Here is a 27,241-nt window from a genome sequence, read left to right as displayed (position 1 = left end):
TCGGTTGTCACGCAAACAGGCGAGTCTCATGAAGTTGGGTCAAGATGCATTTGTGGGTCAGGTCAGGTCAGGTCACATCCTTAGTATTCGTTTTGGATAACCCATTACTTTAAAAATTATGTTCTAAACACTACGATACGATTCAACATAAATACTTATGACCGACTCACTCGAGCATGCAACACAGCTGGTAAAACTATAGAATTGTTAAATATGTCAGATGAATAGCTAGCGGTCTCGCCAGCCAGTGGATTATCATGAGGATAATTCCAGAGTAGTTGTCGCCCGGGCCCGCCAGGAGGCGCCATGCCCACCACACATAAAGTACGCAAATAAAGAACGAAAGGGGAGGTTTGACACTTCTCTACTGTCTTCTCGGTCACATATCTGCCTGATCGAGTGCCTGATATTAAGTTAAAAAACACATATATTTTTGAAGGTTTTTAATACGTTTGATAAGGGCATTTCTAATAAAGTCAGTACGTTTGCGACATTTAACAGAACACGCGACAGGTCAAGGTTATAAACGGTGTTTACAGCGCCTTTGCGTAATAATTTTCATTTGTGGAATTAATGTCCAATGCTACATATTATCTGATTTAATTGTCGTAATGTTTTGTTAAGTAGATTAAATTTGCTAGAACCACCCGTGAGTTATTGAACGTGTTGTGACAATTGACATAAAAGGTAATTACTTTGTTACTGTAATCGATACCATATACTATGTTATGTAAACATGTTAAAAGTTAGTAATTCTTTTTTTATAGAAAAGGCGGTAAACGGGCAGGAGGTTAACCTGATGTTAAGTGATACCGCCGCCCATGGACACTCTCAATTCCAGAGGGCTCGCGAGTGCGTAGCCGGCCTTTTAAGAATTGGTATTAATTTATCCGGCTAAAGCCGAAACAGCCCGCATTAATTTAATTCAACGTCGACAGGAAGTATCAAATTATGATGAACGACGGGAATTGCGTATTAAGATGACGGAATACGAGCTACGTAGGAGTACTAACAAATGACTTGTTACGTATAGTCGTTTATATACATCGCATATATACTATATACTTGTAATAGGCACGGCACGGCATTTCTTAATATTTCGAATAAAACTCCAGTTACCGAAGACCATCCAATGGTAAAAAATAATTATAAATAAGTTCTTAAGGGCCTGTTTCACAATGTCCGAATAAGTTCCAAATAAGCTATTTGTTACTTATTTGTAGGATAAACAGTATTTTTGCGTTTCACGACTGTCAGATAGCGCTATACGTCATGAAATGTGAAGTATCTTATTTGGAACTTTTATCTTTCGAATAATTTATGTGTTGCATAGCTATTTGGCACTTTATCCATACATTGTGAAACAGGCCCTTAGAGTTGAGTTTATTTGTTAAATACAAATCTAGCTGTTTTAGATATGGACCGATATCCTTTCCGGGCTCGAAGTAGTATGAAACCACTACTACGTCCCAGCTCTGTGTGCTAAATCCGCCGTTTCCGTTTCGTTATCCAAAAAATCTGAGATCCAAAGCTGTAAGCATATTGAAATTAAATAGACTTTTCTCAATAGCAACTTACAAATCAAATTAATTGGTACTTTTTTGAAATCCGTAAATAATATTAAACGACCAAAACTGTAGATGCCATAACGATAAGCATTGATGTGCCTATTATTTTGATTGTTCCATTTTTACGTAGACCATCGTCCAATTTGTGGGCTTTTACGAAAATAAAGGCAAAATAACAAAGCCGTTAACGATCCTGCTATGAATAGGTACCTTTACCTGAAAGGCAAGTCATATTAGATGTTACAAAGAAATTCAAATTTAAAAATTTGCTTTACTTTGAATACTCTTCTAAATTTATCCTAGTAATCCCATCTCATAACTCTTCAATCTCTCAATCCTTCGCGTAGCTCCTTCTCTAACTTTAAATCTCTACTCTAATGGCACTCGCGAGCCCTCGAGCATCGAGAGTGTCCATGGACGGCGGTATCACTTAACATCAGGTGAGCCTCCTGCCCGTTTGCCCCCTGTTCTATAAAAAAAATATTTTTTTCTATGCAACGTAGTGTTAACAATTAATAAAAGCTTATAAATAAATGATTGCAATCCAGTTATGCCTCTATAGTAGTGCTTACCAACCTTCATTGTGATTATAAACTTATTATGCTTTTGATCTTCTGAAAATCAAATTCCAAATAAATTTTGAATAGCCCCCTTAATAACAAGATTGCCCCCTGTAGGACTTGGCCCCCACGTTCTGAAACCCCGTTTAGAATTAACATATCAATCGCATCTCCGATTATTCACCAAACCATAGATTATTTAGTTATTCCATAAGGAAACATGGCAGACACATCACAAATACAATATATATAAAGGAAATATACAATTTATAATTATTGACCTGTTTTACAGATAAGAAAAACAATTTACAATTTATTAATGTTTAAAGAACTTTATTTCTCATTACAAAACAGAAATATTTTATTTACATGAGAAACTTAATATTAATATGTGTATATTATATACGAGCGAGATACACGTCGCCATTAGCCGTAACAATTTTAGTCAGCTATGTTCATTCTAACATGCATCTTTAATGCCTTTTTGAATTGAATTTGTCAAACACTCCAATATTACGAATTTGAGATGGTAATTGGTTAAATAATTGCACACCTTCATACCTAATAGATTTCTTCAAATAATTTGTACGCGGCTTCGGTAAGATAAGCAAACTCGCTCGACGAGTATTGCGTGTCGTTGTGTGTTTGATTTTTTTAAACGACAATTTATTAATTACAATAATAATAAGCACTAAGTGTAAACAGAAATTTAGAGTACATACATGCAAGGCAAAACGATTACAACAATGATATTAAAGGTTGGATGAAAGCAGTATGGGCACGAAAACATATCAACGAAAACATAAAACATATGGGCACGAAAACATAAAAACGAAGAGATCTGGCTCGACCAGGAAATTTTATGAGACCAACTAGTTCCGAGGATGTCAGCTCTCTAGTGCTTTGTATAGTAGTGCAATCAATTAATATTCGGCGTTGATTTAGCGTCAGATAATTTAGACAATAACTAAACGGTAGTAAAACAAATGATGGTTATCAATCTTTTCTTTTTTTCTTTTTTTCTTTACCCCGTATATAAATAAATGATAAATAGATTTAAAACATTTAACTATCGTGAATAAGAGGAATCAATACAAATAAAAATTTATTACCTTTATTGCATTTTGGTGTCGGTAAATTTTTATAAGTTTTAATAATTCATTAATATATTTTTGAAAGTTGGTTTAGGGGTCGGCAACTAAAACAGGGATATAATTATTAGCTGTTTATGATTAACAGTTATTTTTACTGATACCACAAATACAGAACTTTATTATAATTCACTCATTGTTTATACATATAAAATAAATTATTTATTTTGACAGCCTATACTGATTGACACAAATATTGATAACATTAACACTGGCATGTGTCAAAGATAGTAGCTTTTGTTCCTATTCAAAGAATGATAAAATAACTGTGTGGGCGCACAATAGTTCAGTGACCATTTTTATCCGCCGCGAACTTCCGGTTCGAACAAAACCCCACTTAATTGTCACAAAAACATCCGTTCCCTTGACAATTAATATTTTTAATTGATAAATATATATCGAAAAGTGTTGCCTTAGTGGTTTGAACGTGCACTTCACAACCGTGAGGTCATGCGTTCAAATCCGGGCACACCAATCAAGTTTTATAAGTAGATAATTACCACTTTCTCGTACGGTGATGAGAGAAGAGAGAGATTATGAGATAAGCGACTACTATTCTACTAAGAAAATAATATATTTGTCAGACACACATTTCTAATCACCTACTTGTTTATCAGTTAAAGAAACAACCAAAGAAATTGATGCAATCTCACGCCAAGCTGTCTGTAGAGCAGGAAACTTCTTCGTTAAAAATATTTTTCTTTTAATTCAGGAAATAAAATAGGTTTTAATAAAACACATAATTAAACAATATATTTATTAAATAATTAGTAAAATTGTAAATAACGATAAATAAAAAAAACAGTTAACAAGGTAAAAAGCAGCGTTTTAATAAATTAATGTAAGCTTTAGTGGGAATGTACGTGTTGATAGGAACTGGCGGACGCACGTACTCAATGGCAAGCTCAACGTATACGCGTACAACGTATACATTGATATTTCTAGATTTTTATTTTATTTTCTGTATTAAGTAGACTTGCTTTAAGTCCGATCCATCTATACCAAAATTACATAGAAAACTCATTTTCAATATTAGGATTGTTAATTATATTATTACTTCGTCCCAACAGATGTTACAGCTGTTTTAGTGCGTGTTACAGCAGTTGAAGAGTTCGCTGTTCTAGCAGTGGTGCCCACTTTCTTCACCGTCGTTGTTGTAGTAGTCTTCGATATTCCATTTGGAAGTTGTTTAACATCAGAGTCCACGTAAACTTCTTCCGACGCCTTTTGACTCTTTTCATGCGCGTTAGCGTTGTGAACTCTTTTATCGACACTTTGTACAAATCCTTCCTTCTGAATTATTTCACTGCTGTGTTCTTCATTGGAACAGGCACCACGTTCTCCGCTGTCTGATACTCGGATAACGCCATTTTCAACTGGCATCACTTCACTATTCCCATATCGTTCATAGAAATTGTTTTCATCGGCTTTCTCAATGGTATATGAACCACGCCTTTGGGTTTGTTCGGGTACCCATACGATGTCTTGGGTCAATTTCTCTTGAACGGGCTCAGGTGTTGCTGTGTTACTTCTGATCTCGTGAGACCTCACTTGCGTAACATGACTCCGGGCACCGTCTACTGTTTCTGTTACATTTCTTTCTAATTTGTTATAATTGACGTTAGTGGTATTTCTGACTTCATTAGGACGTGGCTCAATTGGTTTCAACTGTCCGAGTAATGGTGAATGTTTTATGCCAAATGTTATTTTTGTTGACTTGTCTAACTGAACCTGAAATGTTGAATTATATTATTTACGAAGATTGTGTAAATAAGACCTTATATTAGTAATCAATTGTTGATTAATATTAAATAAAATTTTAAATGACACACAGGTCGCTGGTTCAGATCCGACTCGAAGGACCAAAATGTACAGTTTCTGCTTTAAATAATTTTATTTTAACTAATAAACTGCTAGCTATCAACAATAAAATATATTTGAAATAATTAAATGTAATTTAGCTATCAATCGAATGCTAAATTAATGTAATGTAAATATTAAAGCGAGTTCCGTCTGGCTTTATATTTTTATAGGATAGCTGTGAATATATGCTGTATATTCATCAGTATATTTTAAATGTAACGCGGAGGTTCTAAAATTAATTAACATTAATTTGATAAATGAAAAAATTAGATTTCGATTGATATGGCGAAAATTGCTCAGAAACTTGTAAAATTATAACATATACATTTTGTTCGCCTCGATTTATCAACCGATTTTCCACCATTTATTTTCATTGTTAAGCATAGTATTAGATACCTTTTCTGGTGAATATGTTCCCGGAGCTGGTACTTTAGCACGATCATCAACGGGTATCTTGTGACGACCGGCAAATGTGTACACAGGAGAATCCAGGACTGAAGGTACACGATATGTGTTGGGCGCTACAAAATATAATTAAATATAGTTTATTGATAGGCGTATTATTGCTTCTAAATAAACTCATCTATACATTTACAACATATACATTTCGGAAAATTTAACTAACGTTAGCCAGGAAGTAACTTTAATTGTGTTTTTCTTTAATATAAAAAAAATATTAAGCGCCATATTTATAAAATTAATACAATATTCTAATCACGTTTAACTACTACATAACAATTTGAGTTTCTGAACCTTAAAACATACATATTTTATGTCTGTCTTCAAGTTCGGTAATCGTTTAGATTTACAATTTCATGTTGTTTTTTTTTTTATTTAAAATTTACATGACGAGAACCGACCTGGTGTTTCTGCATATTTGTCCGTCTGTATTTTAACTCCAAAAGTGTATTGCGGTGAATACGTCAAGACGAAATTGTAACTTTTCTCTGGGTCATAACTACCAGGCGCTGGAACCTTCATACGCTCATCGATCGGCTCCTTATGCCTTCCAGATATTGTATACAATGGCGTCTTCACGGGCGTAGGGATAGTGTAACTATTGGGCGCTGAAAATTTCAAATATTGAGATTTTTTTTAAACGATATTTTATACTAGGGGGTTCTTTGATTTTCTTCTTTTGTTATTAGATATAAGTTTTGTTATTAGAATAACTTTATTTCTCATATGAATTATGTACAAAAGTAAAGTTCGCTTACTGAGAAAACAATATAAACTAAGATTAATAATTATTATTAGAACGCACAGATGTAGGTACGTATATAAAATTAATAAAACAAAAACAGCAACAAAAATGTATCTAAATGTATACATATTACCCACACATTGTCTATGCTTGAGAACAAAATACATTTTCGAGGATTCCTACAAAAAATTAATAAGTTTTTGTACTTTATATATATATGTGTATCTTTGGTAGCTTTACTTACTTTTGCTGACAAGAGGAAGGAGAATAAAATTCATTAAATCTGCTTACGTAATGCTTACTTGAACGGCCCCATAACAATTCGAAAGTATGTAATCATAATGACAATGAATTCACTCAAAAAGATACTGAATTTATAAAGTAATTGTCATTGCGGATAGATAAATGTAAAAATTAACTCACCTGGGGTATCAGGGACTTTTAAGTTATCCGATTTTATCCTAAACGTGTACTGAGGTGAGCTGTGCATCAATACTTTGTCCGCTTTATCAGGGTTGTACGAATTAGGGGCAGGAACATTGTCGGGCTTCGGAGGTTTCGTTTTAATCCTAAATGAGTATCGAGGTGAATTGTCCAATAATATTTTATCGGCTTTTTCTGGACTGTACACGTTAGGGGCAGGAAAATCACTGGTCTTAGCATCTTTCCCTTTCGGGTACAAAGAGTACATTGGTTTCTTCTCAAATATCACTGTGTTTGCAGTTTCAGGATTGTAGGCGTTGGGTGCAGGATTATTAGCAAGTTTGCTATTCTCTATTTTTGGACGAAACGTGTACGCTGGTCCTGCGTGATGTGTGATTTTATCTCCCTTTTCGTGGTCGTAACAATTAGGTGCCGGGGTATCTGCAATCTTTCCGTTTTCTGGTTTTTGACGGAAGGTAAAGGCTGGAGAATGGCCATGAATTACGTTATCCGCTTTTTCAGGGTTATAAGCGTTAGGAGATGGGTTATTTGAAGGTTTGTCGGCTGGACCTTTCACTCCGAAGCTGTACTTTGGGGCTTCGCTATGCATATTTGGATCATAGGCAGTCGGTCCAGGAGTGTCAGATATTTTATCTGGTTTACCTTTACCTGCTATTGTAAACTTAGGTGTGTTATCTAATACATGAGGGTCATAAACATTAGGGGCTGGTACATCAGATACCTTTGAATCAGGCCCTTTGCCAGACATAGTATATCTGGGGGAATTTGTAGGCAGATGCGGATCATAAGCTGCTGGCCCAGGTGTCTCTGAAGGTTTGAATGTCAATCCTTTTCCTAACATAGAAAATTTAGGTGTACCATTTGGCAAATGAGGATCATAGGCATTGGGGCCTGGAACATCAGGGAATTTCCCATCAGGGCCTTTTCCAGACATCGTATATTTTGGAGTACTACTTGGTATCTGAGGGTCGTAGTGATTGGGTCCTGGCGTAGGCATAGGCTTGCCGTCGTGGCCCTTTCCTCCTAAACTGAATTTTGGAGAATCTTCTGGTAAATGTGGATCATATTTATTGGGTGCAGGTACATCTGATGGTTTTTCAGATGGTGCCTTTCCTTGCATTGTAAACTTTGGCGATCCGTCTAAAATCCTCGGGTCATACGCGTTTGGAGCAGGTGTATCAGACGGTTTTGGATCAAGGCCTCTTCCGTATAAGCTAAATTTGGTACTTCCATCTAGTAAATGTGGATCGTATACATTAGGCGCAGGAGTGTCGCTGACTTTATCGATTATATTCCTAGGGCGAAATGTATATGCAGGTGTACTTTCCAGAAGTAATTTATCGGCTTTATCAGGAGAATACGCGTTAGGAGCTGGCAAATTATCAACTTTTGAAGGTGGCGCTTTTCCAGCAATCGTAAACTTGGGTGAACTATCCAACATATGAATTGATTTTTCTGGTGCATAGACATTTGGTGCTGGTGTATCATTGATTCTTACGATCTCTTCCTTGGTGCGAAATGTGTAAGAAGGTGATGACTCGTGCAATAGTCTATCAGCTTTTTCCAGGTTATATATATTTGGAGCCGGATTATTAGAGATTTTTTCCGATGGACCTTTTCCGCTAATCGTGAACTTAGGAGCGCCATCTAAGGCATGAATAGATTTCTCCGGTGCATAGACATTTGGTGCCGGTGATTCACTCCTAACAATGTAGTTATCTTTGGTTCTGAAGGAATATGATGGAGTACTTTCGTGCAATACTTTGTCTGCTTTCTCAGGTTTATAGCTGTTTGGAGCTGGGGTTTGTTCAATTTTTGTAGAATAACCTTTGCCCGATAAGCTGAACTTAGGCGTGCTATGAAGTACTTGAATGGACTTTTCTGGTGCGTACAAATTAGGTGCTGGCGTCTGTTCTATTTTCTCTACAACTTCTTTGGAACGCATAGTGTAAGCAGGTGATTTTTCATGCAAAACCTTGTCTGCCTTTTGGGGATCGTATGAATTGGGTGCTGGTGTCGTGTCATGTTTCTCAGCTAATCCCTTTCCAGCTAGGGTATACTTTGGTCCATTTTTAAGTGCATGAAGGGACTTTTCAGGTGAATAAATGTTTGGTGCTGGAGCATCGCCAGTTTTAACTGTCACGGATTTCGTTCGGAATGTAAAAGCTGGAGATTTTTCCCTTAAAAACCGTTCAGCTTTCTCTGGATTATAAGAATTTGGTGCGGGCAATTGCTCGCGATGCTCACTCTTCATTCTGCTCGAAAATGTATGTTTAGTTTCGATACGTTGGCACTCAACCTGAAATCCACAATTAATGTAATAAGTAAACCCAAGAAATCCTGGATAATATATTGCTAGGTCTGATTGAATTTATACCTTTTTAAACTTTCTGTTCCATCCAACCCAGAACAATTGTTTTTCCAGATACCACGTATGCATACAAAATTACAAAACAATATACCTCTTCAGCCATTTTCCGTCAAACGTGAACAAATTAAAATCAATGTAAATAAACATACTTCAATTTAATAATAATCTTAGAACTTAGCGAAAGTCTTCATTAGCTTGTTAGTAGGATGATAAGTTAGGTGATGATTTCTTCAGGCGCCGCGTAATAGGCCGACTGACCGGCGAATGGTGAATGACGAATGCCGAACGTATGCGCCGGAGCCCATGGCAAATTCACGCAGACCTGTTATTCGCACCCATATTAGTATAATGATATTGTTAATTAAGCATGGATATAAGTTAGATAATTATGTGTACTGATAATAGCCAAAGATTCATGGAGAAAAATTTATTTATAGATCAGGGGAAACCAGCAGAAGGCTCATATGATGTTAAGTGATACTGCCAATAGACACTCAATGCCAGAAGCTTCGCAAGTGCGTTGGCGACCTTTTCATAATTAGAATGCTAATATTATGTAAGTCTAGACTCTGAATCTTATTGATGTGATTAGATTTTTAATGTGACTTTATAATGTGTGAGAGTATTATATAGATTATAATATAATATTATAAGATCATAAGTTTGGACAACAATTATTAACTTTAACTGTTCTTGTTACGATGACATTATGATAATTATATAATTTTTATATGGCAAATAGTGCGGGTGTTTTTTTTAAATTATTAATCTGATTGTATCACTTTCTTTGAAAATAAATAATTTATTATTATCAGTCATCTCTATATTACGTATATAAAAAAAGTTTCGTTTTCGTTCGTTTCGTTAAGTCTTTGTTAAGGAACCCGTGAAAATCTCGTAAAAAAATAGTAATAATTGAAGGTACCCTTGTTAGCAACTGGGAAATACAATCAAAACAAAGAAATCGTACACATCAAAAGAAATTTATAACGCAAACAGTTATTCTGATTTTTTATTTAAATATAAGCCTCAGATGAAAATGAAAATTACAAGCACCTGTAACCAACTTAAGAGAAAAATCCAAAAGAAATATAAAATTAGTATAACTTTTACACACAAACCCAAAAAATATGGTGAAATAAATTAATTTACAGAAATACCAATAATTACCTTTTCTGGGTTTTACTCACAAACCCAAAAAATATGGTTAAATAAATCAATTTATAAAAAATTATAATTAATTACCTTTTCTGGGCAATAGACACCCGGGCCAGGCACAGATGCAGATGGTGGCTTAACTTCTCTTCTTGGAGCCATTGTATAAGCTGGTTGCCTCCTCGTCGTTGCAGTAGTCGCCTTGTCCGTTGTATAACTCCCAGGGCCAGGCAAAGGTGTTTTCGACTCAAAAGCTCTTCCTCTTCCGGTGATGCTGAAGGCAGGCGCTGCCCGTTTGCTTCCCTCTCGCGCCTCACCGAGCACCGGGGGCATCGAATATATATTCGGAGCTGGAAAGACATATATAAAAATCCATACAAACGCTGTGTTTTTTTTTTTAAACATCGTCACAAATAAAAACAAAAAACAAGCGATATCTTCCTGGCAACCCTAGTAAGGGAAATAAAAAAATACTAAGGGTCTGTTTCACAATGTATGGATAAAGTACCAAATGCAACATATAAATTATTCGGAGGATAAAAGTTCCGAATAGGAAAATACGCGTTTCATGACGAATAGCGCTATCTGACAGTCGTGAAACGCAAAAATACTGTTTATCCTACCAATAAGTAATAAATAGCTTATTCGGAACTTATCCGGACAGTGTGAGACAGACCCTAAGTGTAAAGTGCAAGATGTGCATAACCATATTAACATATAAAATTAAAATTCCAAGTAACACTAATAATACAATTACAAAATAACTAAGTATTAATTATTTATATATAATTTCAAAACAAACTAAAAGCAAATCTTACGGTCCAAGAATCACAATTCAAAAGCAGTACAAAAGAATAATTATATTTTTTGTTATCTACAATTCTGACAATATATTTACAAAAAATACCATCACATCGCAGCAAACAATCACTAACTTATGTATTCTATATGTCAGATGTGTTATAAAATAAGCCGATAATAAAATAAATATTTACAACCAACCCTCAATTTCATTTCGTCTTAATATTTTTCAATGAAAGTGGTTTTTCATTCTTGAAATTTTTCTCACCATAAAACATCCATCATAAAAAAACTCGAATTTGTACATATTTTGCGATTCAGATAAAAGATGTGAACATCAAAAAAAAATTTGCAAAACAATCGTTCTTAGTTACAAGGAACAATGTCAGTGCTATATCCGGAAGTAGTCACGACCTTGTCAAGCAAATCTAGCCACATCGCTAATAATACGTCATAATCTATTATGTTTACAACAAATAAAACGAACATCAAAACATGCAAAGAACATACGACAAACCAACCAGTTGCTAATGAGTGAACGAATACAAAAACAATTGACAACAACTAGTGAACGTTGCTAAGTGAATGAGAGTGAACTACAATTTGGCGAATGATGTAACCGGCCACCTGGTGTTTTACTGCCAGCTTGAGGCATACTGACGCGAAGGCCTATTGAAAACGCTGGTGCGTGGTCAAGCACCGCTTTCGCCGCCTTACTGGGCTCGTAATCACATGGGGCAGGCGTAGGTGCCAACTTCGGTGGAGGCCATCTTCCATGTAAAGATACCGCAGGGCCCAGTGCCCTTCCTATTGCACAAACAGCTCATAACTCTAAATGTTAAAAATTTCATGAAACATTTTTCATATAAAAATATATTTAATCCAAAATTAAATTTTTCATATGCTAAAAAAATGAAATATGTTTATTATGGAACATAAGATAGGCAGGTATCACTAATTCTACGTCGTTAAATTAGAAACTATAGGCATATGGATACCGATCGGCAAATAAGACAGATGATGTAGGCCGAGAGAAAAAGCCGGCGTAAATAACTCTCGGTACTCTTATAAAGAAACAATTAACAATACTTATTTTAAAACTAATATAGCAAATTAATTAGAAGTAGCTATTAAATTTTTAACCAGGTTCTTGTTTAAAAATCCCTCCTGCAAGATATACACAATTGTTCCATGCCCCTCGTACGAACACAAATTATATGCGCCAATATAAGGGTTTTAGCTCACTACAATACAATTTATAAATATGTAGCTATTTCCTACCTTACTTAAGACGGTGTGAGGAAAAATAGACGAAAAAAAATTGTTTTTCTTTATAATATTAAGTTGTCGTTTATTAGTGTTTAATTACAGTTTTCTTTTTTTACTTATATAGTTAATTGACTTTGTTTACTGTTTCGTATATATTTGTTTGTTTGCATATTGTCCAAGTAGTACTTATAAATAAATAAAAACTCACAGATATATGAAATTAGTGTATTTTTAAATTTAATTAAGATAACTATCATTTATTTATTTTTACAAAAATACACACATTATCCTTACAGATGCCAATACGATAATGTCGAGAATCATTTAATAAAATATAATGGAGTGCATATATAATATTAAACACAATATCGCCACTAATTCACTTTGCGAACATACAAATAATATGTCGATAGTGTCGGCGACAGCATTCAGTAGCATGTGATTATGTTTTTAATACGTAATGTTAGAACCGAGAAAGAGATATTCCACATACCTATATATTATGACAAGGCTTTTTATCAAGCGCCAAGATAAACCTTTCAACACAGTAACGCACAAACACTGATTATTTTTACTGAATAAAAACACAAGTTTGAAGGCTCGCGGCCACTGTATGAATGTGGATCGAACTGAATCGTCCACCTACACAGCAGTTGACTCATGCGATCACCTTCAAGTATGAGGACTTATTTGGCATCGTATGCACAGGAAATCTGCTCACTCAATGTCAACAAAAGCTCAATGTTACTTCCATTCACAAAATTCGCAATAGCACCAAAATTGTGCTATAATCTAAATATAGCATCCTGTCACGATGTTTGTCCGGGATGTACTCCTAAACTACTTAACCGATTTTAAATTAAATTAGCACACCGTGAGCAGTCTGGTCCAACTTAAGAGATAGGATAGCTCAGATCTTTAATTATAGTCGCAATTTTATTTTATTGCAAATGATTTGTTTATTATTTGATACAATTCTAACAGATGGCGCTGTGTTAAAAGTACCAACGTTTCACAGACACAGCTATCTACCTTTCATAGAAGTTCTCCTACCATTTCCCTTAAATACTACTATGTAATAACAACCTTAGCCACAGCAACGCTTGGCCGAGTCTGCTAGTAATTATATAATGATAAATCCTTTTTATTGCGGATCCGATCTGCCCATATGCAGTTTAAATTTTCATTCGCTTCCTGCTATCGATTCTATATATGTTATATTCGTCTTCTCCTTCTTCCTCTTCTCCTTTTCATATAGTTACCTTTAGTCCCTGTTCACTCATTGCCACTTCTCTCTGTTTCAGGTCATAGTGTAAGATGTGTATATTTCTTGATTTTTGTCTTTTTGTTTTTAGTACACTTTCATGATAGTTGAGTTTTTAATTTTGTATTGTCTACATAGCAGCCGTATAGGCGTAGGTAAAATAAATTGTAATAATATCTACCTTGGCGTCAGAATTTATCATCGGTTTTTTATAAATAAACTTTTTCAGCGTCTAAGGCGCCGATTTCATCGCAATGTTAACGGTTTACACCGTACGAGCAAGGATTAATTGTAGTTGATTTGCTACTCGCCTGACATACCACTCTCGCCACCCTTCATCTACCCACTTTCACTTATAACTGACGAGTTATGGGTTTTGACCTGTCCCTTCTCTAGTACCTGACTTCTGGATTTAGTCCAGGTATGTACGACCTACCCGACTGGACCTCACTGTCTACTGTTGCTTTGTAGAGCCTACTCTCTTAGTATTCTTGCCACTACTCCTCTTCGATACCACCACTTAACATAAAGATTCTACCATAGCATGTTCTCTCATAAATATATCTTATAATTGAGTAATCATTAATTTTCACTAACTATGTGGAAGTGCCCACTCAAGTATTTCCGAACCAAATCGACGTAGGTCCTTTAAGAAAAGAGCGTACAAATTCTTCAAAGGCCGGCAGCGCGCTTGCGAGCCTTCTGGCAGAGCGAGTGTCCATGGGCGGCAGTATCACTGAGCAAAGCATAGCACTTGGAAACCGGGCTTTACTTTTACGCTTTAGAATTGCATTTATATCCGGCTCCGTACGTAAAACGGAAATAAAGCACTGCAGATGTTTATGTAAATAAGACTGCAATGACCTACATACATAGGACTACACGTAAGTATTTAAAATAACATTTCACGCAATTCTTTGAATCCAAATCATATAGGCCCTGTCCTGAATTTACATGTTTACCTGATACAAATACATATTTATTTTGAAACAAAACAGATAAATCTTTACAATAAAAACAAAGTTAAAAATAAACAGATTGGATGTATCCACAAAAGGTTTCGCTAATAAAGGACATACATGATGACACAACAACTCAACAGACTATGATGTACGCGATCTTTTTTTTAAAGATTAAACCTTTTAATAGAGTTATATAATATGTCGCTGCCAGCTAGCTTATTTAGCCGTTCAATCATAGCCTAGCCTCTATGCTAAAAAGCGCTTCTCTAGCGGCCCTAAGTATAATAAGCCATAAATTATTTATTAAATATATTTACAATGAAACTAAATTTTTTTTTGCCTACTCATTACACTCTTCCATACTATTTTTTTATTAAACTTTGGAAAACATTTTTTTTTTTTTGTTGACAATTTGGAGTGGGTGGCAGAAAGTGGATTCAAATTGAAATGATATGGATAGGCAAGTTGTAACGTCATCGATTCAAGCCTTTACCAAGCCGTTAGATCAAATGCCGAGTATTCAGGCTGTTAATTGAACGGCTAATTTAGCTAATTGGCTGCGACATGCATAACATTGGTCGTATAAAGTTTTAAATCTATGTTCATTGGGACTTTGGACATAAAGTCTAAATATATATACTGCAGACAATTTGTGAGGGTAATTTCAATTATTTAATTGAACGAAATAGTTGACGTTATTGAATAATTGTTTCGTAGTTAATTGGTATCAAACAAATAATTAATAGAAGAACTATACATATAGTGTGTATACTAAAAGGCTTTGGTTAAACTAGGTTTTAAAATATTAACACCGCTATTACTTTGTAGCAGCGACGTTAGTAATTTCGATGTTGTCCTATCAACCTCCGAGTGGTGATAGAATCGCGCCACACAAATCAAGATCGCAATAGTTATTTGAAATTACAGAGTAACAACGCAGATTTGATAGTTCTTCAATAACACTAAGCAACAGTATGAGCAGCAACCTAACCTAGCGATTCCAATTACAATAGTATATGTTTTTGTACGTCCAAGTTTTTTTACCTCGTAATTTCAAGTTTATGATGTCAGCTACAACATAACTTGTGCATCAAAACTGTTTTTGCGTAGTTGCGTTATTATTTTGAAAATTATTACCTTTTTAATAAAGAAAATTTATACATTTTGACATACTTAGCGTATTGACATATTAGATTTTGACATACGTCATATCAAATCTCGCTTCTAGAGAATCCCTATACAATTACATTCTAAAACCTATAATATAAATTAACTCGTTCTTAAACTAACATTACTAAACATAAATTTCACCAACATCACCTTCTCTTCCACACTTCGTTTCACAATGCATTTTCTTTTGCGAACTAGCGAACTGTGGCATCGACTACCGAGTCTACGTCTTCCCTAAGAGACGAGAGAGAGACACCCTTAAAGACCGGCAACGCATCCACTAAACATCGGTGTCTATGGGCTGCGATGACTGCCTTATTGGGCGTCCCGCAGGCTCGTTTGTTCCCCCTATTATATAAAAAAACATGACGTACCTTTTGCGGTCATCCCCTCAGTGTTGTATGAAGCGGGGCCCGGTCCTGTCTTTTCCTTCCCTGCTGGATCCAACTTTTGCCCAAATGTGAATGCTGGTGCACGGCTCTTACGAGATTCTTGTGGTGGCTTGCCTATTTAAAGAAACTTTCATATATATTTCTATCTTACTTACAAAAGACGGCTTTTGTATTAAGAGCCGAGAATTATTCTAAATTACCTCCCAATTTAAAAACTAATATGTTCTTGACATGCGGAAGTCATACTTAACGCTAAATATCGACTGTGAGTATGACGGTCAGATACATAATATATATATGTACTGTATATCTGTCATTTGATTTTGCATTGCCATTATAGACCAGGGTCTCAAGCATACCAACTTTTTGATATATTGACGGGTGAATTATAGATTGAAAATTATTCTTATTTTTCGATATTAATTAAAAATAAGGTGAACAAATATCGTTAATTTTTCACATAAATTTTGAGGTTATATTAAAAAAAGTGTAAATTTAAATCTTTTTATTATCTACAACTTCGCCATTAGATTTTTTTCTATAGGACTTTTGGTTTTGCTTTTGGAACTTTTGTTTTTGGAATCGATATAAAACCTTAAAAACTCACCCCCTTCCCCATCCCAAACTCAGACGTAAATTTTTGCTTTCATTTTTTACATTCCCCTCCTTTTACAATTGCTTTCATCCTACTATTTTTTTAGTATAAATAATTATCGACCGTGGTCTGTTACGCTAACGTTAACGTTAAGTTTTTAGTCCTATAAATACAGGCAAATAAATTTTCTGTATTAACTAAAATTAAAAAAAAAACTTAGTGGCGAAGCCATCAATCAAGAATAAAAAAAGCGATAAGCCTCTTTTAGGTGTTCGTAGGTGTCGTTCCTTCCATTTCCGGAACGCTCTCCTTCAAACCAGATTATACCTGCCCATATTTGACCGAGTGGTTTTTAATTTAAACAATCTGACTTTCATTTCTCGCATTCATCTGTTTTATTATAATGCTTGTGAAAACAATATGGAAATAAAATTGAATTCAAATCTATTTTTATTCTATAGTCGTTCCAATAATGCGGCACAGGGCAGTTGCTAGTTTTGTACTTAAAATTTCTATTTAATCGACCATGTTTATATGAAAAATGGCTTAGGCGAATATTGGCATATTGCAAAAAACCTCCTGCCCATTGACGCCCTATTCTATAAAAAAAAATGACAGTCATGACAGCTGTCAACCTCCACGCGTTTCATTCACTACGACGTCATATGTCAAAACGTTCATTGTTTTTTAATAATGTTAATATTTAGACTTTTTACAAACCCATTTTAAAAAATGATTTTCATTTACTGTTCTATGTAAAAAAAAATATTCTAAACATTTTTTTAATGTTACTAAAACATTACTAATTACTTACTTTGTAGTTTGGTCGAACAATCAATTGATGCATATTTATTAACCTTGTATACGAAACATCACATCGCGGCGATTCGATTTATTATGAATTATTTACTTAAAAACAAGACCACGAATACAGTTCGCCGAACATAATATTATGATGTCACCTTGTTTATGAACAAGGCCAATGTTAGCCGTGTAATCTCACACAGAAAGGTGATGTCAGCGTTCAATACTATATTTAGTATTGAAAGTTGACGAAATTATCGAATCATTCAAGGAAGATATTTTTATTAGCTATATAGTTGTAGCAGTAACATCTTTATGAAATATTTCCTATCCCATTTCTTCCTTTAAATGTATTATTAATTAGGGTTGTACATAAATTGACTGTATTATAATTATTGTTGAAGTGGTCCTTAATATATATATACATAAAACCCATAATGGATACGAGCGCAGACGGAAGTAAACAACTCCCCCAACATAGTTCAAACATAATACGAAAATATATGCATATCGAACAATTAAAACGAAAAAAATACCTAACAAATGGTGCCTTGGAAACCAAAGTTTTACAATCCGACGTAGTTTATACCTCAACGCTCTGAGAACACATTGTGAATTTTAACACAGATGTAGGTGTGAATTTATGCAGACGTGTCTGCATAGTCCTATTTCACAGGTTTTAATATAAACATTCTGGCTGCCTCATATGAAAAATAAAATTTTTGAATACAACTTCGTCAACATTCGTTGAATTCTGCAAGGTTTTATGTTAATTCGCCAATATGGCAGTATTTCATGTCGCGTCATTCATCATATACCACGACATAGCAATGGAAAAATATTTTTATTTATCACATAATAGAACTGAAATTTGGCGTAAACCTGTATAGCTAACTAAATATATTTATGATCGCTTGTAATAAATCGTAAATGAGATTTATTGACCCGTAACAATCCACACTGTTCCAGAATACATGGGGCATGAAGCGGGCTACGTCATTGTTAATTATGTATTTTGTATTGTCTCGTATACAAAATCTTTATTGACTGTAATCGAACCTATTTTTATTTATTTATTAAAGACACTAAACAGAAACATCTCTATATACTACAAATTAAAAATAAACCATAAAATAAATACATTGGACATAGCACAAAAAGTTTCACTGATAATAAATATAACGCAAAACATGATAACAAAAATAGGGAAGCTATAATAAAGAAGAGAGATACAAACCTTAGGATATTAATAGTTTTATCTTATACTTAAATGAAGCAGTAGTGGAGTGCGAAAAGGGTTCGATATTAGTGGCAGAATCCAGATGGCAGAAATGGTGGTTCTGGGAGTCGGAAGGTTAAAGTGAACCTAGCTTATTAATAAACGTCATGAGGCTTACCGATAAGTGATGGCAAAGAAACAACGGCTGGACCGGGGCTGGCTGCTTCAGCTGCAATTGGACCACGTCGTTTTGTTGGTGTCCAGGGATTCTGACGAATTCCCATCAGACTGTCACAAGCAAAAACTCTCTTCGATAGAGATGTACGCGAAACACCGAAACTAGATGTATGATATGCCTGTGAAAATATTGAATATAAATTTTTGATTCCGTTATAAATTTCAACACTAAAAACACATCTTTATAAAACTCTATAGATAGGATGTGTATTGTACAGGAATTACTATTATATTTTTTCATTTATAATCAATCTGCAATCAGCCTCTTTGCTTTTATAAGATTTTATGATAAGAACGCAAATCCAATATTTTTTTATTACCTCCGTAATTCGTAAACTGTCAGACTGCGGCAAGTTTCGTCCTTTCAGCCGTAATGATTAAATATGATATTCTTTATAATATAATAAATATAGATATTCTATATTTATTATATTATATAGAATATCAATATCATATAAATTAGTGAAACTTTTACTAAGTTTATAACGTAATTTAATTATGCAACTTTCAATGCAAATGTGGTGAAAACATCGTGAGCAGTGAGCATAAATTAAGGACTAAACTCATCTAAAGAGCAGTGTTGGCCTAGTGGCTTCAGCCTGCGACTCTCATACCTGAGGTCCTAGGTTCGATCCCCGGCTGTGCACCAATGGACTTTCTAAGTGCGCATTTAACATTGCAGGTGACAACTTAACAGGTGAAGGAAAACATCCTGAGGAAACCGACATCTCTTAGACCCAAAAAGTCGACGTGTGTCACTGGAGGCTGATCACCTACTTGCCTATTAGATTTAAATATGATCATGAAACAGATTCAGAATTCTTAGGCCAAGACCTAAAGAGGTTGTAGCGCCACTGATTTATTTTTTATTTTTTAAACTCATCTAAAGATAAAACATTATTGTAAAAACTAGATGTTTAGCAATACTTAATAGTAATAATATGTTTCAAAGAAATTATTATAGAATTACCGATTTTGCCGTACTGATGGTAGATTTTGTTCTTTTCATGATTGAGGCTTTTGATTCTTTACCGCATAAATAAATAACAATTCTTACGATTATATCCAATACAAAATATCTAAAAAATTATATGATTTGGTGACAGTTTATCATAAAATGACGGATTTCATGTCAATGTCAGTTACGATTTTTTATATGTTATGTACGCTGAATTCAACGAGTTTATATAAAAAATAACCTAACCTAATATACACTAGTTTATTTTTTTTTATTTATCACTAAACATTTAGTTTAAACACTCACACTTAGTCCTGCAAGTGAAAGTTCTAATGCTAAAGTTTTTTATATAAATCTTAAGGTTTAGGTAATCTTATATTAATTTAGTATTTTTTTTATTTAGTATAAAATTATTTAGATTGGTCGCAGCGGACTGATTACATTCAAACATTTTGAAAGTTTGGAACGTATTCGCTCGTATTTTCACGCATTTGATCCTATTTAGACTAATCTTTTAGAGTGCAAAGATTTGTTTGACATGTTTATAAGGAATAAACTGAAGCGATTTCAAAACTCTTTCACTAAAACTCCTACATTATAAGTATCATTAGCTATATAGTCTCAAAATATTAAGAAAAGTGCCCATCTGAGTCCGCACCAAAGTTTAGATTTATTTATCCATCTTGGATCTTAGTTTAGCATTCAACAAGAAAACAGGTTTCATCAAGAATCTAGAATTAGAAAGCTGTATTTTCCTTGTCAATACTATGTCGATACTCTATAAAAAGTATATGTTTATGTATAATATATTGAATAATCTGCGACAATAAAAGAACGGAGAGGGCTAATGTAACCTTTTGCTGGTAACTGCTTGAACGATGTAGTTATCTACACTAATATTATAAAGAGGAAAACTTTGTTTGTTTGTAATGAATAGGCTCATAAACTACTGAACCGATTTTAAATATTCTTTCACCATTTGAAAGCTACATTATCCACGAGTAATATAGGCTATATTTAATTTTGAACAAAAATAGGGTTCCGTAAGATATTAGGGTTTTTCGGACACAAGGTGTAAAAAATCAACCAAAAAATTAAAAAAGGGGGTAGCATAGCAAAATGTTCCATGTTGGCATGTACTAAAAAGGTAGGCTAGGCATTAAGGAGAAACGAAGTTCGCGGAAGCAGATACTATTTGAATATAGCTGTATATACAATATTGTCTTTGCTTATATAAAAAGTATGTAATTGATATTCGAAACAGAAAGATTCACTTTCTTTTTATTTCGATTAATGTACCTTTGAACCCAAATACCTACCTATACTTAACAAAAATACAAACAATAGATTATTTGCTTGTTTATTTTTACTTCGTGATGTATCGTATTCGGGAGACATATTTCGTGGACAACTTTGATGACTTGTATTAATCTAAAAACGATAAACACGACATCTAAAACAATACCAATAAAATTGGATTTTAACGTATATAACAAACATTATCTACATCAATTGCACCATACTTCCAAGTATTTTTGCTACAACTGCGGAACATGACCTTGCAATGACCCCCAGAGACCAGTGCGATGAAACTAGGGTTTCGTACTAATGATCAAAAATTGAATCCCATTCATTTTAATTTTTTCAAGTTAATTTTACCGATTTTTGATTACTGAACCACACTTGCTGACGGCCTTCTTTCAGAAAAGATGCGTACCACTTCTTAGGAGGCCGGCAATGCACTTGTGAACATTCTGGCTGTAGTGTGAAGTGTGTGTGAAGTGTGTGTGTCTGTGAAGTGACTGTACCTATCACTTAATATCAGGTGAGCCACCCGTTTGCCTCTCAATTCTCCCAATACTTCGATATTATGTACTTGCAACTACCTATCGTAAGAAGCAATTAGAATTACAATTCTCAACCCACATTTTGATTCCTTTTAGCGACTTAATACGCCCACTTCATCCAGTTATGTGACGGAACTGATTAATTATTCTTTGTTTAGATCAGGGTTATAATTGAGTCAATGATACAAGTTTATTCTAGATATGATTGAATATAGACAACGTTATTTCATATGACGTACAATTTCTCTAACAAAATTAAATAAGTAAGGAAATTGTATTTTCATCGCTCAACGAATAAGTATCGTAATACAGCGATGATTTAGCATGAGATTAAACTTTTTAAATTTGTTTTTATTGTCTATTACACTGTGATCTGAGCCAAAAGGCGAGAAGCGGTATTGAGCAGTGTTGGCCTAGTGACTTCAGCGTGTGACTCTCATACCTGAGGTCGTAGTTTCGATCCCCGGTTGTGTACCAGTGGACTTTCTTTCTATGTGCGCATTTAACATTTGCTCGAACAGTGAAGGAAAACATCGTGAGGAAACCCACATGTCTTAGACACAAAAAGACGACGACGTGTGTCAGGCACTGGAGACTAATCACCTACATGCGTATTAGATTTAAATATGATCATGAAACAGATTCAGAATTCTGAGGCCAAGACCTAAAAGAGGTTGTTTTCTTTGGGCCTCTGTTTTTTTTTAACTGTCTATTATTCAATTTTTATTTTTGATTAAGTAGTATTTAGTGATATTTCTAAGTTTATGTGAGCAAAATACGTGTGTCCTTTCGAGGACTTTATAAAATATCACTTACAAAAGTTCTCAAAAGAAAGTGCGAAGAAATATATTAAAGCAAAAGCTGTGTAAAAGGCTTTCTATAAAATTAAAAACTATCTCGATGATGGAAATGGCCTGGGACTAGGCTCTTCTAATTAATTTGTGACATTTGTTTTAAAATAAGTGGTGTTTGATGAGTTGCTATTTTAAAAGAGTACCGAGAGTTTTTTATGCCGGCTTTTTCTCTCGACCTACACCTACTATTTTCGTGTGTATGAGATACCGCACTTATATTTTCTATATAGTTTTAATTAATTACTTTTTACTGTATTTGAATGAGTAATTAATTAAGACGCATTACAAAGTTAGAAATATTAAGTTTATGGCTTTGCAAATCTAGAGCGATGAAACGAATGGCCCAAATAGGATTTTATTCATTTTTCACGACAGTGACTCGTACGACCTGGCACTAAACCGTTTTTCGTGTGACGAAATTGTTCTTTTTCATATTGCGACGTCATTTTTGCTGGTAAATTTATTATTATAGTATGTCTATGAAGGACTTCACAACATATGTATACACGAGCAATATGTATACTCGAATAATTATAATCTGTTTCGTGATTAGTTTCATGTCTGATAGGCCAGTTATAACAAGGTTCGTTTCCGTTTGTTTAGGTTTTTTATATAAATTGTATTTTTTTTAATCTTTAGTTAATAAGGAATTTAAAATTTGTACTGCGTTGTAGCCCTTCAGGCACCAAGATTAATTTTACACTAAATTTTTTTAGTAAAAATTTTGTGCATATCGGTTAAGTCTGCTTATCAGACAAAATCTATTTTTCATCCCACTAAATGTTACAAGTGATCCGGTCCACCCCTAATTTTTGTTTTTTATAATTGATCCATTTTTTATTTGTTCATCATACAAAAATACGTACAACCCTTAATTTTCACCCCTCTACGATCATAAGTTTTTATTATAGTAGATATTTATTTTAAAAAAAACCTACAAATAATATGTACATGGCAAAAGAACGTCTACGCCGGATCAGCTAGTAATAATATAATAAAAAAGATATTTACTTAAAAAGGAAGTGCACTAGCCCGTTGATAGCTGATATTAGTATATCCGGGGCTAACTCCGGCCGACGTGGGCCTCTTCCATTTGACATATTATACGGTACTTAACTACATATCACTTACATTTAATAACTAAACTATTGTTGCACAATAAGATTATTTTACGTCTCAGCAGGACAGGTTGAGATGTTATTTAAGATTATAATTGAATGAATAAATTTCAATATTATTGTAATTTTAAGAAACTGGTTAAAGATGAATACATCTCCAACTTGGTTATATAGTTAACTAGATATAGATGTATAAATTAAGACTTAATTCACGATAACCTGCAAAGTTATAAATAAAGCGTCATTGCTTGGTCGTGACCTTAGCGATAAATATTGCATTTTAAAGGTCATTTTGATTGGACTCCAACCATCCAACTCCAGTGGCTCGTCTGTGTTGGATATTGGTGTATCGTTGTAATATAATAAACAAATAAAATAAAGCGCTGTAAGCGCTAGATTGTTTGGGCTATAGGTCAGGGGCTAGGCCTTCTAGACTTTATGAAAAATATCGAAATCTAGCGCTTTTTTGGATGCTTCAGCGCACTTTCGTTACTTTAAACATTGGTTATGTTTATTGTCCAGTTTGACAATTATCGGATGGTTTGGAGCTTGATAGACGCCCATAGGTCTAAGATCGATTCCTAGATAGTCTATCACTGAAACTGTAATTACGTATTCAATTATAAGCTTATGCTTATCTATGATCGAATGTACTCTATGATCCACAGATTATATCATATATATATGATTACAAGGTTTTAAGCCAATCTATCTGTTTCGGTTTTTTTGCGTCGTACTTGCAAAACATTTATCCATATTCGGCTTACAAGTTTAAAGTGGCGTAAACGAAAAGGAATGTTTGGTAATTTACGAACAGAAACGATTAACTTTAGATTTTTCTTTATAAAGCCTATTTAAGAAACAAGATTTATTCACCCATTTTATTTTAATTAGTAATTTAACCATAGACTATTTATTAGGTGTATATATTATGTAAGCCACGGATTAAAATATGTGAAAGAAAGAATCTATGTAAATAAATAAATCACGTTTTTCTCTCACAGAAAAGTAAAAACTTTTCTTATTTACTAAATTACTAGTCATTATACAACGGACATTCGAAAATCCTCATTATTTAACCTATAATATATTCTGTAAAAATGTTGCAATTGTTTTACAGAATCTATTAAATATAAAACATGATATCATTTTTATTGTCATGCCATTTGTCATGTTTTCTGACCTTCGTTTTTGATTATTATTATCTAAATAATGCACAAAAAATTTAAGAAATTTTAATACAGTACATATAATATATATGTATTATAACATATATGGTCATAACGTTAAATTGTGTAATAAAAGTATTTATATATTTAACAAGCCAAAAACCTCATAACAAAAAGCATCTCTAATAACACTTACCTTACTGATGAATGAAACAATTGATTATTATTAAATAAACGAGTTTATAGTTAATTTCGATCAGCCAAGGCTGTCGTCGTAATATCACAAAACACGCCCGATCGTCGCGTTGTACTGCGGTCGAATTATACTTTCATAGTGTATACTGTATACTGTATACCGATGTCGCGTGGGTTCTCTTCCCGCCAAAACCGGTCGCCTTGGTTACATGACGCGTACAAATAAATGTCGTCATCGCTATTAATCTTTAGATTTGCTAAGTTTTAGAGATGAACACATATTAATATTGAAAATCTAAGGTAAGATCCATATGTCGTATCTTAAAATATCTCTATTATATGAATGGACTGAGTTTGACTGTTTGTTTATTGCGAATGAGTTTTCTGAATGATTCTAGAAAAAAACAACAACAACAGAAGACTGCTTTAACTGCGTGTAAATGGAGTTTTCTTTTTAAGTTAATACATATAATATATTATTTAGTAATTATTTAAATTGTTTTTGGTTAGTATACGTAATGATTAGTTCATATTTTTTTAATAGTGCTTCAATAATAAAATTAGTAGAGTAGAAGAAGTAGCTGGCCACTACATTGCAAAGCAATTTAAGAATATGCAAAACTGATTCTATACTTATACGATTATGGGAACAATCTCTGGACCTTCTTAATTGATTCAGAAAATTCTTTTACCGATAAAAATCACGTTGTTACCTCGAAAAATGCTAATACTGTTTCGTGGTAAGTAGACAGAACATGATAAATGAGTGGGATAACTTTGACAAGCTTCATAAAAAGTTTTAAAAGCGCTCATAAGCTACTCAGTTCAGTTCCTCAATGGTACAAATTCCAACAGAACTCTGACCTTGAAGTCCAAGAAAGAGTATTAAACCTTATTCTAGAATGTTAGATGTTAGGATCTAGACCGAAACGGCGGCCCCTTCCGTTTGATTTGAATTGATCAACAGACTAATTCCTTGACACGTGACACGTCATAATATGCTTGCCGAAGTTCTGCAGTGCGGCAGATATGTTTTTAATGGCGTCACTCGGAAATAGTCCTTGAAGTGAAATAGTCCTTTGTAGTGAAATCGTGTTCGGCCTTGTCATCCTAAATGTGTTGATCACATAGAAGGATAACTTAAAATATTGGTGTTGACCATAACTATGACATTTGTTTTTTAGTGTGTAATAATTAATACTATAAGATAAGATAAGTAATAATATGAAAAAAACGTTGCTGTAGAATGATTAACTCGTATGTCCAGAGAACCGAACATTACAAGAAACGAAAAAATGTTTATTTTTGTCAATGTTCGTAAAATATTATTATCTGCTTTTGTCCATGGTTTATGATGATAAAAAGAACTAACTTATTAATAACATAAATACTATATATATCACCAGTAACATGACATATGTCTAAGAATAAAAAATACTTAAATATTTTTTTGGTCATTTTTCACTGACGAATGCAGTTATTAAAATTAAAACTATTTCTAATTCCTCGGTCTAATACAAACTATTTACGTAACTCAGTCATGTATCGTATTATACCTTCAGATTATAACAGAAATTACCAGCAAATAGGATATATTTAATGTAACTAAAAATGTTTTTAAAATTATTTAAGAATCTATATATTTTATTAAAAATGTATTTGCTATTCGAATATTAGATCTTAGAATTCAGAATTTATTATAATAATAATATATGCTTAGTTATATTTTTTGTTTAAATAGGTAAAACTGTGCTTTATTTTTATGTTTGAATGTGTATTCGGTTTTTAGCTTTTGTGTATAATGTAATTGTTTGGATATTGTTAATGAGTAGGTATTGTTGAGCAAATTATTATGTATTTAAAAAATTACGTAAGTTTCTTTAATTAACGAACCCAACGTTTCATCTTGTTGTTTCACATTCTCAGCAACCAATTTACACTGTTTTAACTAAACCACCTGTATATGGCTACAGTCACTGAGATGACGTCATACTAGCGCCAATACAGAATGATTCCGACCGTAGTATACAATTTCTCAACCTTGGCCTTCAGGCCAGTCAGTGGTAAGTCG

General features: G+C 33.7%; 1 protein-coding gene across 6 annotated transcripts; it reads right to left on the bottom strand.

The window, feature by feature from the left end:
• Positions 1 to 4,022: 4,022 nt before the first annotated feature.
• LOC110997019 (proline-rich extensin-like protein EPR1) lies at positions 4,023 to 25,296 on the bottom strand. Of its 6 annotated transcripts, XM_022264953.2 has the most exons (9): positions 25,172 to 25,296; positions 18,971 to 19,148; positions 16,157 to 16,288; positions 11,745 to 11,924; positions 10,407 to 10,666; positions 6,770 to 9,089; positions 6,003 to 6,209; positions 5,539 to 5,663; positions 4,023 to 5,010 (listed from the first exon to the last, which is right to left on the bottom strand). In XM_022264953.2, exons 2-9 carry the CDS (start codon positions 19,074 to 19,076, stop codon positions 4,333 to 4,335), a joined length of 4,008 nt encoding a protein of 1,335 aa, XP_022120645.2. In that variant the 5' UTR covers positions 19,077 to 19,148; positions 25,172 to 25,296; the 3' UTR covers positions 4,023 to 4,332. The 6 variants fall into 6 exon arrangements, with proteins under 6 accessions (XP_022120645.2, XP_022120646.2, XP_045489042.1 ...); XM_022264954.2 differs by lacking the exon at positions 11,745 to 11,924; XM_045633086.1 differs by lacking the exons at positions 18,971 to 19,148; positions 25,172 to 25,296 and adding an exon at positions 17,627 to 17,700.
• Between the last annotated feature and the right edge of the window lie 1,945 nt (positions 25,297 to 27,241).

The sequence above is a fragment of the Pieris rapae genome, chromosome 22, assembly GCF_905147795.1.
Source record: "Pieris rapae chromosome 22, ilPieRapa1.1, whole genome shotgun sequence".
NCBI classification, from domain to species: Eukaryota; Metazoa; Arthropoda; class Insecta; order Lepidoptera; family Pieridae; genus Pieris; species Pieris rapae.
Note: the sequence above shows the minus strand (reverse complement) of the source record. Positions and strands in the feature narration are given on the sequence as shown.

What these genes read in the sequence shown, in the direction of transcription:
- LOC110997019 (XM_022264953.2), bottom strand. Translation starts at nt 19,076, where the DNA reads ATGGGAATTCGTCAGAATCCCTGGACACCAACAAAACGACGTGGTCCA. An exon ending in TTCTTTGCCATCACTTATCG is followed by an intron (nt 16,289 to 18,970) that starts GTAAGCCTCATG and finishes TTCTTTAAATAG; the next exon opens with GCAAGCCACCACAAGAATCT. An exon ending in AGCTGGCAGTAAAACACCAG is followed by an intron (nt 10,667 to 11,744) that starts GTGGCCGGTTAC and finishes ATGTCTTTCCAG; the next exon opens with CTCCGAATATATATTCGATG.